The sequence below is a fragment of the Phocoena sinus genome, chromosome 13, assembly GCF_008692025.1.
Source record: "Phocoena sinus isolate mPhoSin1 chromosome 13, mPhoSin1.pri, whole genome shotgun sequence".
NCBI lineage: Eukaryota > Metazoa > Chordata > Mammalia > Artiodactyla > Phocoenidae > Phocoena > Phocoena sinus.
In genome coordinates this window covers 21,146,813-21,159,646 of record NC_045775.1, presented here as the reverse complement: position 1 = coordinate 21,159,646, position 12,834 = coordinate 21,146,813, and the positions used below count along the sequence as shown (strand labels likewise).

Sequence of the window (12,834 nt, the reverse complement as noted above, 5' to 3'; positions counted from 1 at the left end):
CTCTGGCGGACGCCGGCGGAAAAGACGCGACCAGTAGTGGGGCCCGGCTAGGGCTCCAAGCCCCGGGCGCACTTCTCGCCTGCGCGTCCAGTGCAAGATGCAGGCAGAGCTACCCCTGCCAGAGCGGAGGGCGCGAGCAGGGTCCGGAATCCGGGGCTCCCTCACCCCGTCCCCTGTATACGCCTGTCTACCCCTGAACACATAGTAGAGCAGACAGCTTGTTTAGTTTTTTTGTTTTTTTTTTAGAAAACCCAAGTGTCTTTATTCCTGAATAGTTTAGTATGGCGGTGGGGGCCGGAGCCCCCTCGAGAGAGTCCCGGAGCCCAGGGATTCGGCCTAGAGGCCAGTTGGGGGAGCAAAGTGTGCGAGGATTAGCTCCTCCGCAGTCCGAGTCTTGCAGGGACGGCGATCAGGCCAAAAGTCTGGACGAGGAGACCCCAGAGTCCCCGACCCGGCGCACTCCGACCGTGGGAAGGACGCTGCTCTGGGCGCCTGCGCTGCTGCGGCGGGTACAGAGACTGCAGCTTGCCCCGGGTCGGGGCCCCGTCCCAGGCGAGACGCCTCGGAGCCGACCCCTACCCCACCCCCGCTGGCTGTTTGGCCGGCGTAGACACTTCGGCCGGTGGGGCCCGGCTCCCTGTCTATGCCTGTTCTAGCTCCAGGTCCCCGTAGAGCAGGGCTCCGCTGAAGATGGTGAGCGGTTCCTCCGAGTGCGCCAGCTGCCCCATGACCAGGTCGATGCAGACCGTGTCCCCGGCCTGCAGCGGCAGAATGAGGCTGAAGACGCCTAGGGCGCCCGGGCTGGGCTGGCTCTCGGCCACTGGCTTATTCTCCAGGCCCTCAGGCTCGTAGCCACCGGAGTCTATGCGGGCGACGCCCAGGTTGGAGCGGGACAGCACGGCCTCCACTTTCTCGTGCCGGTGCCCAGTCAGCACCGCGCTCAGCAAGTAGCGTCCGGCTAGAGGCGCCGTGAACACGCCTGGGGACAACAGTGGCAATCAGGAGGGAGACAGGTGGCAGGGGCCGGGAAGGTGTCCGGGAGCCCTTGTAGAACTCCTGGACTACGTGCGGAGGGACCCTCTGGGTCTTTTCACCTCTCTTCTACTAGAACTCCACGGACGGCAGGGAAACCAGTGTTTTGTTCATTTCCGCATCCCCAGCACTTAAAACAGTGCCTGGGCAAGAAGAGGCCCCCATAAAGAGCTGTGGAATGATAGGCTTTTCTCCTCCCCACCTCACCCCTCAGTCCAAGCTGTGGTGAGAATGAATAAATGAAGGAGAGAATAGGGGTCTCCCCAAACCAGAGAATGAAAAGACTCAGCTTGTCTGAAACGGCAAGAATGGGGACATATCACTGCACAGCCTCCCCCGTTCCCCCCAGTGCCCAGCTGCCCACTCCCAGGCTTACCAGTCTCTGGATCATAGTAGCCCCCATCGTTGAGCAGGACTCTGTCGAAGGGCACTGTGCCTGGTTCAGAGCGGGGCAAACTCAGGGCAGCTGAAAAGGCCACCCGGGGCACAGAGGCTGCTGGTGCCCCCTCTGCTCCTGGGTGGGGTAGGGAGGGTGTCAGAGTGGACGCTCAGTGCAGGGCTGCCCAGCCCCCTTCCCCTCCTGGGTCTCTACCCCCAGGGCTGCCTGAGGCCTTCCATCCTCCAAATCCTAGTTCAGTTCCCCGCCCTCCAGCACTGAATGAGAGGAACTTACCCTGTTCACCTTGGGGACCTGTGGGAAGAAAAAAGGGAGCAGTGAGAAGTAGGGCAGCTCTCGCTAAGTCACTCAGCAAACATCTGCTTTCCCACTGTGCCAGGTGCTATGCAGACTCCAAAACAGAACTGGGCATATCAAGAAAAGGAGGAACAGATAGGGTCCATTCTGTTCAACCTTATAGGCTCAGCCATCGTCTTCAACACAGCAGTGAGGCCACCACAGCCAACTGGCCAACACAGTGACTATCCTAGCTCCCAGTCACTTTCCTAGTCACTGTCAGCCATGTAGGAGCCCCAGTTCCTTGCCGCTTTCCCCCCTTCTCTGTCCGGTTCAGAGTAGAATGTCAAGCCCGGGGCAGCCAGGGTTGGGGCTGGGAGTAGCCCTGGCTGCAGCAAGGATCTCAGCCCACATACCTGGTGGTCCGATGGGCCCCTTTTGTCCATCCTTGCCTGGAGGTCCCGGAGGTCCGGCAGGGCCTGGGGGTCCCTGTACCCCGGGAGGCCCTGGTGGCCCAGCCTCACCTGCAGGACCTACAGTGACAAAACTAAGTTGAAGGAGAGCCATAAAAAGGAGTTTCCAAAGGACAGGGAAGGTGGTGGATCCAGGGACAGGGTGATGGGGCCCCTCGCTGCCCATGCTGGGTACCTAGCTGGCAGAGCAGCACCCCTCCTCCACCCACAGTCCTGTCTGAGCCATCACGGGAGGGCGGGGAGCTGGGACCTTGGATCATCTCTTGTGGACAAACCAAGCCCTGGGACAGAGGTGGGTCTGCAATTCATGCTGGGCAGGGCAAGGAGAAAGTGGATGAGGTTAAGGCTGGGCTGTCACAGGGTCAGGGGAGGAGAAAGAAAGGACTTGAAAGGAGTGCCCCCACCCCGTGCCTCCTCTTGCCCCCTCACCAGTGAGGTCCTTCAGACTGAGCTGGTGAAGCCGGTCCTCCAGGAGCAGCAGGGAGCTGTTAAGGGCGCTGAGCCGCCTGCCCAGGCCAGCCTGCCCCCCTAGCAGCTTCTCCAGCAGGGCTGCCTGTGTCTGGCTGGTGCTGTTGGTTTCCCGTAGCCCAGCCCAGAGCCCAGCCACGTGTCTGGAGAGGCCTTCGCGCAGGCCCTGCAGTCCCCCGGCCACCGTGTCCAGACGCTCACAGACTCCCTCCAGGCGGCCCAGTCGCCCCTCTAGGCTGGGGCACTGGCCGGCCTGTGCCTGTCCCTCTTCCAGGCCTCGGAAGCGCTCCTCACTCTCTGTAGCATGCTCTGTGGCCTCCTGCTGCAGCCTGTTAATCTCAGAGATGATACGGTCCTTGGTGGCTCCCAGGTCAGCCAGATCGGCACCCTGGCCCTCCACTGTGGTCTGGAGCTCATGCAGTGAGTCATTGAGGGAGCTGAAGGTGAGAATAACCTCGGAGAGCTCTCCCTGCAGGGCCTGGAGGGCTGAGCCTGAGCTGCCCCCGAACACACTGAAGCCATCCAGAGGCCCACGGCTCGGTCCTCCAACACCCGGGCCGGCCCCAGGGCCCCGCGCGGGTAACAGCGGGCAGGAGCAGCGCTCCACACCATCCCGAAGACGGCCCAGCTCCTCCTGGACACCACCGCAGGCGCCACAGCCCTCATCCCCACGGGCCTGCAGCAGCCCCTCCAGCTGGCCCAGCCGCGCCGCTGTGAGATTCAGCTGCAGTGTGAACTCTGCAGCCGTCTCATCCAGCGCATCGACACGACCCTGGAGCTGGCCTGCAACCCCTTGCAGTCCCTCCAGCGTGGCCTGCTGGGACTCCCCAGCTGCTCCCAGCTTGTGCAGGCCTGAGCCCACCAGCTGCAGTTGCCCCTCGCTGTCCAGCACCCTGCGCTCCAAGGCACTGAGGATCTCGCTGACCTCGGAGCCCTGCTCGCCCGGGGCCCCAGAGCAGAGCTGCCCACATGCCTGCACAGCCCCTGCCACCTGCTCCTCCAGCAGAGCCAGCCGCCCCCCCAGCTCCCCGCTCACGTTGGCCAGCAGCCCCTCCAGCCTCTCTTGTTGGCCCCGGGCAGCAGGCAGCCAGTGGCCCAGGCCCCCGGGAAGCCCCCGCCAGCCCTCCTCCAAGGGGCCCAGGGTGGAGTTGAATCGGTCCTCCAGGCGAGCGAGGCGGGACGCTAAGCTGGTATAGCCTGGGGGGTGGCCCCCCTGCCCAGCTGCTACTCCCAGGTTGGCGCCTCGCCGCCCGCTCAGCACTGTCACCGAGCCAGCCACCACATCCAGCCTCCGCTCCAGTTCAGCCAGTCGCCGGCCCAGCTCTGGAGGGCAGCACTCCGGAGGGGGCCAGCGGCCCAGGGCCTGCCCAGCGAGCTGCCGCTGCTGCTCCTCCACGGAGGCCAGTAGCTTCTCCAGCGCTCGCAGCCGCTCCCTGTCCTCCTGCTGCTGCCGGCGGAAGCCATCCAGCCCCGTCAGGCACACAGAGCAGGACTCCTGCAGCCGCTGCTCCAGCTCCCGCAGCAGCTCCTCTCTGTGGCCGGGAGGGGCCGGGCTTGGGCCCAGAGCCCTGCTGCCACCGCTGCCGCCACCACCGCTGTGATGGGTGTTGAGATGGCCCAGCTCCTGGTCGTGGGTGGAAACACGGTTGTCCAGGAGCTGCAGCTGCTGCTGTATCTCGTTGAGGGTTTCGTGCACACCGGGGCGGGCAGCTGCATCTGCGGGCTGCTGCCTCCCATTAAAGGCTGTCTCCACAGCTCTCTGGACGTCTTCCGTCAGACGCCCACTCAGTCCCTGCAGGACACCCCGGAGGCCCTGCAGCTCCTTCGTCAGGCTCTGCACCTGCTCCTCCAGCTGCTGCACCTTTTGTGACTCCCCAGGTCCTGGCAGAGAGGGGAAGGCATAAGGTCGAGGGGCTAGGCCTCAGAGCTCAGTGCCTACCTCCTAGGTCCTGCGCTCCCCAGCTCCAACAAGAGGGCAGAGGTCCCAGCTGATGTGGCCATTCCTTAGCTGCGTGACTTGGGCAAGAAAAGATGGTAGGAAACTCCATTCACTGAATGCCTTTAAGCCACATGTGTACCATGGCTCCTTCCTGCATCCAGCAACTCCATTGTGCAAATACCATTAGTTCTTCCCATTTCACAGACTGGGAAACAGAGGACCAGAGAGGTTAGTTAATTAACTGGGCCATGGATTACAAGTTTAATAAGTGGCAGAGCCAAGTTTCAAACCCAGGTCATCCATCAGACCACCAAGGCCAGGTCCTTTCCACCTTCCAGAATGCCTCTTAACTTTATGGAAACTGTTTCCACATCTGAAAAAAGGGAATGATACTATGTCCCTCCCTCAGGGTGAGTGAAATGCGGACGTGGGGTAGGAACCTCTCCACAGCACTACAGGGACAAACAGGGCTCTGAGGCGAGCTGCGGGGGATCTGGCTGGATGGTGGGAGAATCAGCCAGAAGTTCCTGTTTCCATAATTACAGCACAGCTATCTCCCTGGCAGGCAAACACAGCACATCTGCAGTGCCGGGCAACGGGGACTGCTGCATTCTGGGACCTGTAGTCTCCAGAGGCCACCGAGGGGCCTGGGACCTGTAGTTGGCTGCAGTGCATGCTAGGACTTGTAGTCTCATCTGTCTATCCCCTTGGACCAAGCTTCTCCAAGGAATTCCCCCTTCCTCCGCAGCTGTTCCCAACTAGGAAGTATCTTGGCTACACGTGGGCGTGAACAAGCATATTCTCTTTTTCTGCCTTCCTTTTCTCTGGGTCTCCACTCAATCTCTCTTCTCTGTGTCACACACACACACACACACACACACACACACGGACACGGACACGGACACAGACACAGACATATTCTCCCTCTCCTCTCTCACTTGCTCGCTCGCTCTTGCTCTCACGCATGGGAAGGGATCTCATTAACTCCCTTCTGTCCCCTCTTCTGACCTGGAGCAGGGGTTCCCCGTAGCAGCCTGGCCCACGCTTCCCCCAGCACCGCCTTCCCCTCCTCTCCCCAGCAGCTCCGGTACTCACCTTCCCCACCCAGTCCACTCAGGTGGTTGCCCGCACTGGAGCCCGAGAGGTTGGGGCGGACGGGCCGGGGCCGGGGGCGCGGCGTGGTGGGTGCAGGGCCCAGCGCCGGGGCAGGGCCCTCGGCACAGTCATCGCCCCCGTACCCCTGGCAGCACCTCCACTCCATATCCGTTACTGTTTTGTAGGCCACGCGGTAGCGAGGGCGGAGGAAGCTGCGGTACCTGGGAGAGGCAGAGGGAGGCCTCTTGACTCCTCCCTGTCCTGTAGTGATCCCGGCCCCTGTCCTCAGAGATGAGCAGCCGCTGGTGGACTAGACCTGTCCCTCAGGCTGGGTGCCCCTTACTGACCAGCATGTAGCCTTGCTCAGTTGACAGTTTTCAGCGTGTTGGCCAAGAGCCAAACCCCTATTCTTCCTCCCCTTGTCCTGTGCTGGAACTTTGAACTCCTCTCCTTGACGGTGACCCAGCCCGGAAAAGGCATTCCAGGGGCTGGCAGGGTGGTCCAGGTAAGTTTGCCCTCAGTATTCCACCAGCCAAACTGCTGCCTCAGCATCTCCTCAGCTGGCTCTGACTGAAGCCCCCGGTTCCTGCCCCTTGCTACCTGCTTGGTACAAATGCCCCCAGTTGGCCGCCCTAGCCCAGCCCCAGCCAAGTGCACATCCTTTGGCGGGGGGAGGTGCTCACATGATGCTGTGGGAACACTGGGGCTGGCCCCAGCCACAGGGCTGGTAGTCAGGCTTGATGAAGGTCTCCACTCCATCCTCAAGGACACAGCTCACTGTCCGGGTCACCACGTAGGCACACCAGTTCCTGCAGATACAACCCCACGTGGGCCCAAGATCCAGAGACACATGCCCCCAAGGAAGGCCCAGGGGGCTACCAGAGGGGCGGAGGGAGGGTCAAAACATGAAGGGCCCCTGGGAACGGTGGGAGCCAGGGCTTTGGCAGGGGCAGCTCCCCGCCCCCCTAACCTTCCTGTGCAGCAAGAGTCAATAAAGACTTTTCAAGATGGGGACAGGAGATGTAGATGCAAAACCACAACCACGAGATGTTGATCCTCGTGGCTGGGGGCACGTGGGGAGCCTCTGAATCCACGCATTCATTCGTGTCCCTTCTATCTCAACCCTCAGCTTGGCGTGGCCTGTGTGAACCGACTGGCCATGTCCCCTGGTGATCCCCTGGATGCTGGCTTCCACCCACCACTCAGGGGAGAGGACGGGGCAGGCAGGGGTCCAGCTCAGGGTTAAGGAGAGAATAAGCCATTGATGAGCACTGCCCACCTTGGGGCTCGAAGTTCTACACTCTTGGCCCCATTCACGCCAGTCTCTGGTCCGTGTCGGCTGGAGAGCCACAAGGAGCAGAGGAGCGGCGTCAGAAGCGTGGATTACTGGATGGGGCTGAGGGAGCCCTAGAGAGGAATGAGAGGTCTGCCGAGAATCCCAGGCTGGTATGCAGCTGGCGGCTGGCAGGAAGGCCTGGCTGGTGTCCCTCAGGGTGGTTTCCCTGGGCGCCTAACGTGGAAGCAGATCTCCCCGAGGTTGGGGGGGCACCTATCTCTTCAGGGGGCCCTGGAAGTGCCCTGAAGGAAGGCGGGCATGTAAAGAGCACCTGACGGATGGGTTTCCTCTTCCCCCTTCCCTGCCCTAGGTGGGGACAGCCCAGAAGAGCGGACCCAAGGCTGGGGCCAGGATACACACCTTCTCACCCACCCTCCCACCTACCTCCAGCCTCGGGCTGGGACCCAGACTCTTACCTGTGGCGGCTGGCAGGCCGGGGGGCACTCTGGGCCTGGGGTCCCCCAGGGCTGAGGGCCCCGCCACTCCCAGTGTAGAGGCTGTAACCGCGAGGAGGGTAGCTAGCCGCCCCCACGGCTGTGGTCAGCAGGCAGCAGAGGTAGCAGCTCCAGAGGGTTCCGGGGGCCATGGCGGGGGCGCTCCGTGGTGGCCCTCAGAGGCACATCCTGGCCTGACCACTGGCGCCTCTGTCTGGAGCGGGGGATGCCGCTGATCCAAGGGACAGCGGGTCCTGTCCCCAGCTTCCTGCCGGCAGCCCCCAGCCACACGCCTCCTCCTTGGCCGCCTGGCCTGACCCCTCTCCCCCTCCTCTTTCCTCCTCAGGCTCCTATCTGTCCCTCCCTCGGTTCCTTCCGCTCTCCTCTTCTCCACTTCTGAGGGGGGTTTGTTCTCTGTGCCCCCCGGCCTCCTGTGCCTGGTCCCTGGCCCTCTCAGATGCTGCTTCCTGGGCCTCCACCCCCTTGCCCCAGCTGGCCCTCCCCTGGTCTCCCTATCGCTTTTCCCCAATGACTGGATCCTGAGGGTGACAGGGCTTTGCCCCTGTGGCTGCTCAGAGGCACAAGAGTGGTTTCGGGGCGGGCCCTGGCCTCCCGCCTCTCTCTCTCTCCCTCACTCCCCTCCCTTCCCCCCTGTCTGGCTGGCGGTCCAGCCTCCCCCTTCCTCCCCCCACCTCTCCAACCATCGTGCGCCACATCTGCTTCTTGTTAACTCCGGGAAAGAGAGGAAAAAAAAGGAAAAACAGAGAAATGTGGAGTTGCCCCCGGGCTTGGGGCCAGCCTCTCAGACGGGCCACATGGAGCGGAGCTGGGGCCAGAGCTGGGGAGGAGGCCCAGGGCTGGTCGCTTAGACAGGGAACGGGAGCTGGAGCCACAGCTCTCCTGGGGCCAGGGCAGGCCTACCCTGGGAGAGAAGGCCTGAGAGAGGAGCCCAGAGGCGAGAGGTGGAGAGGAGAGCTGTAAAAGGAAGAAAGAATCGCAGGGCTCAGCAGGACAGTCACTCACCATCTAGTGCAGCTGCCTCCTTTCATAGATGTGAAAATTGAGGCCCAGAGTGGGAAAATAACTTGTCCAAGGTAACACAGCAAGTCAAGAGCACGGCTCAGATTAGAATATAAATGGTACCCAGGTCAGTGGCTAGCGAGGAAAAAGGAGGAGAGGAGTGAGGGCTACTGGGCCAGAGAGGAAAAGGAGAAGGACTCACTGAGGCAGGCAAGAAATTCAGAGAAGCCAGAAGAATCTGGAAGTGGGGAGTAGCCTTCTGTCAAGCATGGAGAGGACATGGGCAAGAGGAAAAAGGCTTTCATTCTCAAAAAGCCAGGTGAACATGGGTCTCAGACTTGTCTTGGAGAAGGTCAGCCATGAGTGGGGGAGGGGAGGGAAGGAGGGAGGTGAGTTGGGCCCGATGTATTTAGCCTGAAGGAAGTCACTCCCTAGAGTGGAGCCAAGTCTGGTAGCCTCTGAGGCAGGTAAGGAAGTTGACTCAACCACCAGCCTGCCCATAGGCTCTGTCAGAATCTGTCAGCCAGCCCCCCTCACCATCTGGCCCCCAGCGTTGTGTTCTGTACAGGTCTCCCTGCGTGCTGGGCCGCTTGGGAGAGCCAGGCAGCAGTACTAGACAGAAAGGAGGCGAGAGCCTGGTGTGTGGGCGCTGCGGAGGTGCCTGGGTAGCAAACGCACGTGTAGGACTTAGTAAAGAGTAGCTGGTCCTGCTGGGGAACAGGACACAAGCGCCCGACAGAACGAACACAGGGCAGGACAGACAGAAGGCCAGATGGATGCTGTGCTCTGGGTAAGAGGAGGGGAAAGATAGCTGGCTGCTGTGGGGAGTCAGAGAAGAGCTATTGGAAGAAAGAGAATCTGATAAATGTGGTAGTGGGGGGAAGTAAAAAAACAGGGACGGGGCGAGGGGGAGAGATTTCAGGTTGGTGAAAGCGGTCTGTCTCAGTTTCCTCATCTGTAACATGAGAATAATCATAGTACCCTCCTTCCTAGTTTCGTGTGGATTAAGTTAATCCATGTGAAGCATTTAGAATAGTGTCTGGCATGTGGTAAATGTTAGCTCTTTGTGTCAGAAAGTCAGAGAGGTTGATTGTGGAAAAATCAGGGAGAGGTTCAGATGACTGGTTAACAGCTTGGGTTACAAGTTTTTGAGTAGGGGGTCGATACACACGCAGAAAGAAGATATTCTTGGCAAGAGCAATGGGCAGGGTGTTAGGGCACAAGGATGCTGGTTCCAGCTCCTCCTCTCAATAGTGTTATCACTTTGAGCAAACCCCCTGACTCCACCGGGGGTCTGCTATCTTTCTGTCATCTCAGGTCCCTTCCAAATTCTACACTGCAAAGTGATGCAGACTTGGAAGAGAAGGCTGTGACTGCTTGGTGACTGCATGGGTAATGAGGGACCAGATGAAGGGGGACACCACAGAAGCTTCCAGGGTTTGATCCAGCATGAGTAAATCGAGAAGAGGAGCAGGTTTGAAGGAAAGAAAGATGACCTTTGTTTGGGCATTCTGAGTTTAAGATGAGAATAACACATCTCAATGGAAATGAACGTCCAAAGGAGTCGGTTAGCAGTGTGGGTCTTGATTCTGGGAACCATTTGCAGGGCAATAGTTGGAAACTATAAGAATGGATGCCACCAAATCTTCAATGTGAATCTGAGTGATCTACCTCTGACGTCCTATGGCCCAGAATATGATCCTGATGACTGGGAGAAATGTTGCTGAAAAGACGGGATGGTGAAAGTAAACTCTGGAACCATCAGAAATGGAAATTTGTGCCTGTTCCTTAGAGGTGAGGGGATCGGCACCTAGGGAGACTTGAAGGAATTGGTCCTAGAAGGTCCTGATTTCAAAGTCGCTGTCAGTGGAAGGCAGCTGCTTAGGCCCTGGCCCCAGCCCTGGCAGGAAGCTAACTCACTTCCCCTCCAGGTGGCCCTGGCTGCTGCTGTGGGTTTGCTTTCTCTGCTCTTCCCCGTCTCCTCCGTTCAGGAGCTTCTGGCAACTTAAAAAGTCATCCCAGCCATCTTGTGACTACTCAGTTGTCACCCGTTCCTTTGCCTGCCCCCTTAATTTACAAAATCTGTTGTATTTTAAGTGTGTCAAGTCAAAAATGTTGCCTTTGAAATATAATGGCGGTAGGTTGCATTTCATTTAGTCCTGTAATTAGGAGCCAAGACCTAGAGGCTGACATGAATGTTTAGAGATCTCAAAGAAATCAGTGGGTTCACTGGGGAGGCCTGAGGTGTTGGGCAAGCAGGCTGCAGTGGAGACTAAGGTTAGAGGGAATGCAGTGGTGGCGGTGGTATTGATAGGCAGCCACACATTTCCAAAGAGACTGGAAGAGAATTCCTGAGACCAAAAAAGGCTAAGAGTCCCTCGGGCACTAGGACAAGATCTATTTTATAACCACTCCAAGACAGATTTCCATGGGTCTAGTGCCAATGGGAAATCTTGGCTGTACCAGGCAACTAACTCATTCAGTCAACCATCACTGATGGCGCAATGAACTCCAGTGCCTGGGGCCAGAGAGATAGGGGCCCCAGCAGTAAGGAGCATTTTATGCCTACCACCCTAGGTCAGAAGACTGAAGAGTGGGAGGAAAAAGGGGGGAATAATAACAACCGGGCCTTGGGTCATGCCAACCCAGATGGGAATTCCAGCTTGTGGGGACTCTTGAGCAAAAGTCCACTATGCACAAATGCACACATTTTTTTTCCTTCCAACCCTTCCCACACGTACAATACTTCAGGAGCTAACCTCCCTGGACGCAGGGCCCAGTGCCCCTTTTCCAGGTCTTGTTGCCTTTTCACTCCTGAGCCTAATCCTGACTATGTCTTCTGCTTGAAATTGTCACACTAATCACAGAGATTAAGCTCCACACATTCCCCCCTGCCCCACGTGCCCCCTAACCCTCTCTCTCCCCCGATTTCCCCCAGGATAAGGCTTCACTTGTCTCACTTCCCACATACTTTTCCACCCAAGCTTTTTTCAGGAGTTGTTAGCTCTTAGCTGAGTCCAGTTTAGTCCTGGAGACCATTTTTAACTTGGTTAAAAATGTTCCTCCAGGCACTAGGCCAAATGACCCATTCAAGGCTGATAAAGACTCGCTGACCTAGGCACAGGAAGTTCTGGGAGGTGAAGGACATTTCTGGATGGTTCTAAAATGAAACCTTTTCCGCTTTCCCCTGACCCTAGGACAACCTATTGAGTCCACAGTCTGACACAACAGAGTATGGAACAGAGGAAGAAGGATCAGGTGACAGTCTCTAATCATTTGTAGAACCTTGGTCAAATCAATTACCTTCTGGGCCTCAGTTTCCTTCTTCATAAAATGACCTTGAAGGCCCCCTTCAGCTCTGAGAGTCTAGTTTACTTTGCAACTGGGTCAGCTGGTTTCTGGACAGCCTTGGAAAGCTGAAGCACTTCCAAGGCCTTCCCTTATGTCATTTGCAGTCTAGAAAGTCTACTTTCCAGGATCTAGTTGTGTTTCAACAGATCTAAAAGTTTGGTTGCACTTGGATCTGCTTCAAATTTCCAGGAGATGCAAAGCATAATGTGTGTAATCCTTTAAGACCTAGACCCTCATTCTCCCAGAGCAGAGCTGGGAACAGACTGCTCACTGAGGGGACACGTGAGGGAGTACATGGCTGGGATTTCACCGTTACATGGAGGGAACATGGGGTTGGGATTCTAAACAGAAAACTTCTGGGAAATGGTGAGGGCTGCGTGATGAGAGGGGAGGCCGGGGAACTACAGACTGCTAAAGGCCGAGACCAAGCTTAGGAGTCACTGGGCTGGTGCATGGAGGACAAACTGCTGATGGTTCCAGGCCAGGGAAGCCCACTCCGGGCTAGTGCACCCTTAGCTCACCGTGCACACAGCCTGCCAGTCAGTCCCCTTACCCAGCTGTTCCAGCCCCATAGCAGCTCCTGTAGTTTTCTTTGGCTCAGAGAAGCAGAGGCGTCCCCTGAGCCCTGGCCCCCCTCTACCGCAGAGCAACTGGCTTCCATTACCCCTGACAGCTCCAGAGAAACAGCCCAGCCCCTGGCCCCAGCCTGGCTCAGTGCCGTTCCCTTTTATGGTGAAGCTGAGGGAAAGCAAGGAGGTGGGGGGGAGTAGGTTTTGGCTGGGCAGAGGGTTGTAGAGCCCCAGGCTGCCTCTCCCCTCACCAGAGACCCTCGGACATCTACCCACAGTCATCTTCCTTTTTTCTCCTCGGCGGTCCACTCTGCTTATAACCCACACGACCCCTCTTGCTGGTCCCAACCATTCCTCCTTTTCCCCCTCCCTCACATCCGGGGGGGGTGGTGATTTCCCACTTGGCTTAAGTCCCACGGTTTGGGTTTTGATTCCGGGAGGGTC

At 58.5% G+C, this 12,834-nt stretch overlaps 1 protein-coding gene across 1 annotated transcript; it reads right to left on the bottom strand.

Annotated features, from left to right (window-relative positions):
* Positions 1–221: 221 nt before the first annotated feature.
* Positions 222–8,033, bottom strand: EMILIN1 (elastin microfibril interfacer 1). Its single transcript, XM_032653291.1, has 8 exons — positions 7,433–8,033; positions 6,364–6,489; positions 5,681–5,901; positions 2,608–4,527; positions 2,122–2,238; positions 1,706–1,723; positions 1,409–1,546; positions 222–979 (listed from the first exon to the last, which is right to left on the bottom strand). Exons 1-8 carry the CDS (start codon positions 7,600–7,602, stop codon positions 642–644), a joined length of 3,048 nt encoding a protein of 1,015 aa, XP_032509182.1. The 5' UTR covers positions 7,603–8,033; the 3' UTR covers positions 222–641.
* Positions 8,034–12,834: the final 4,801 nt, after the last annotated feature.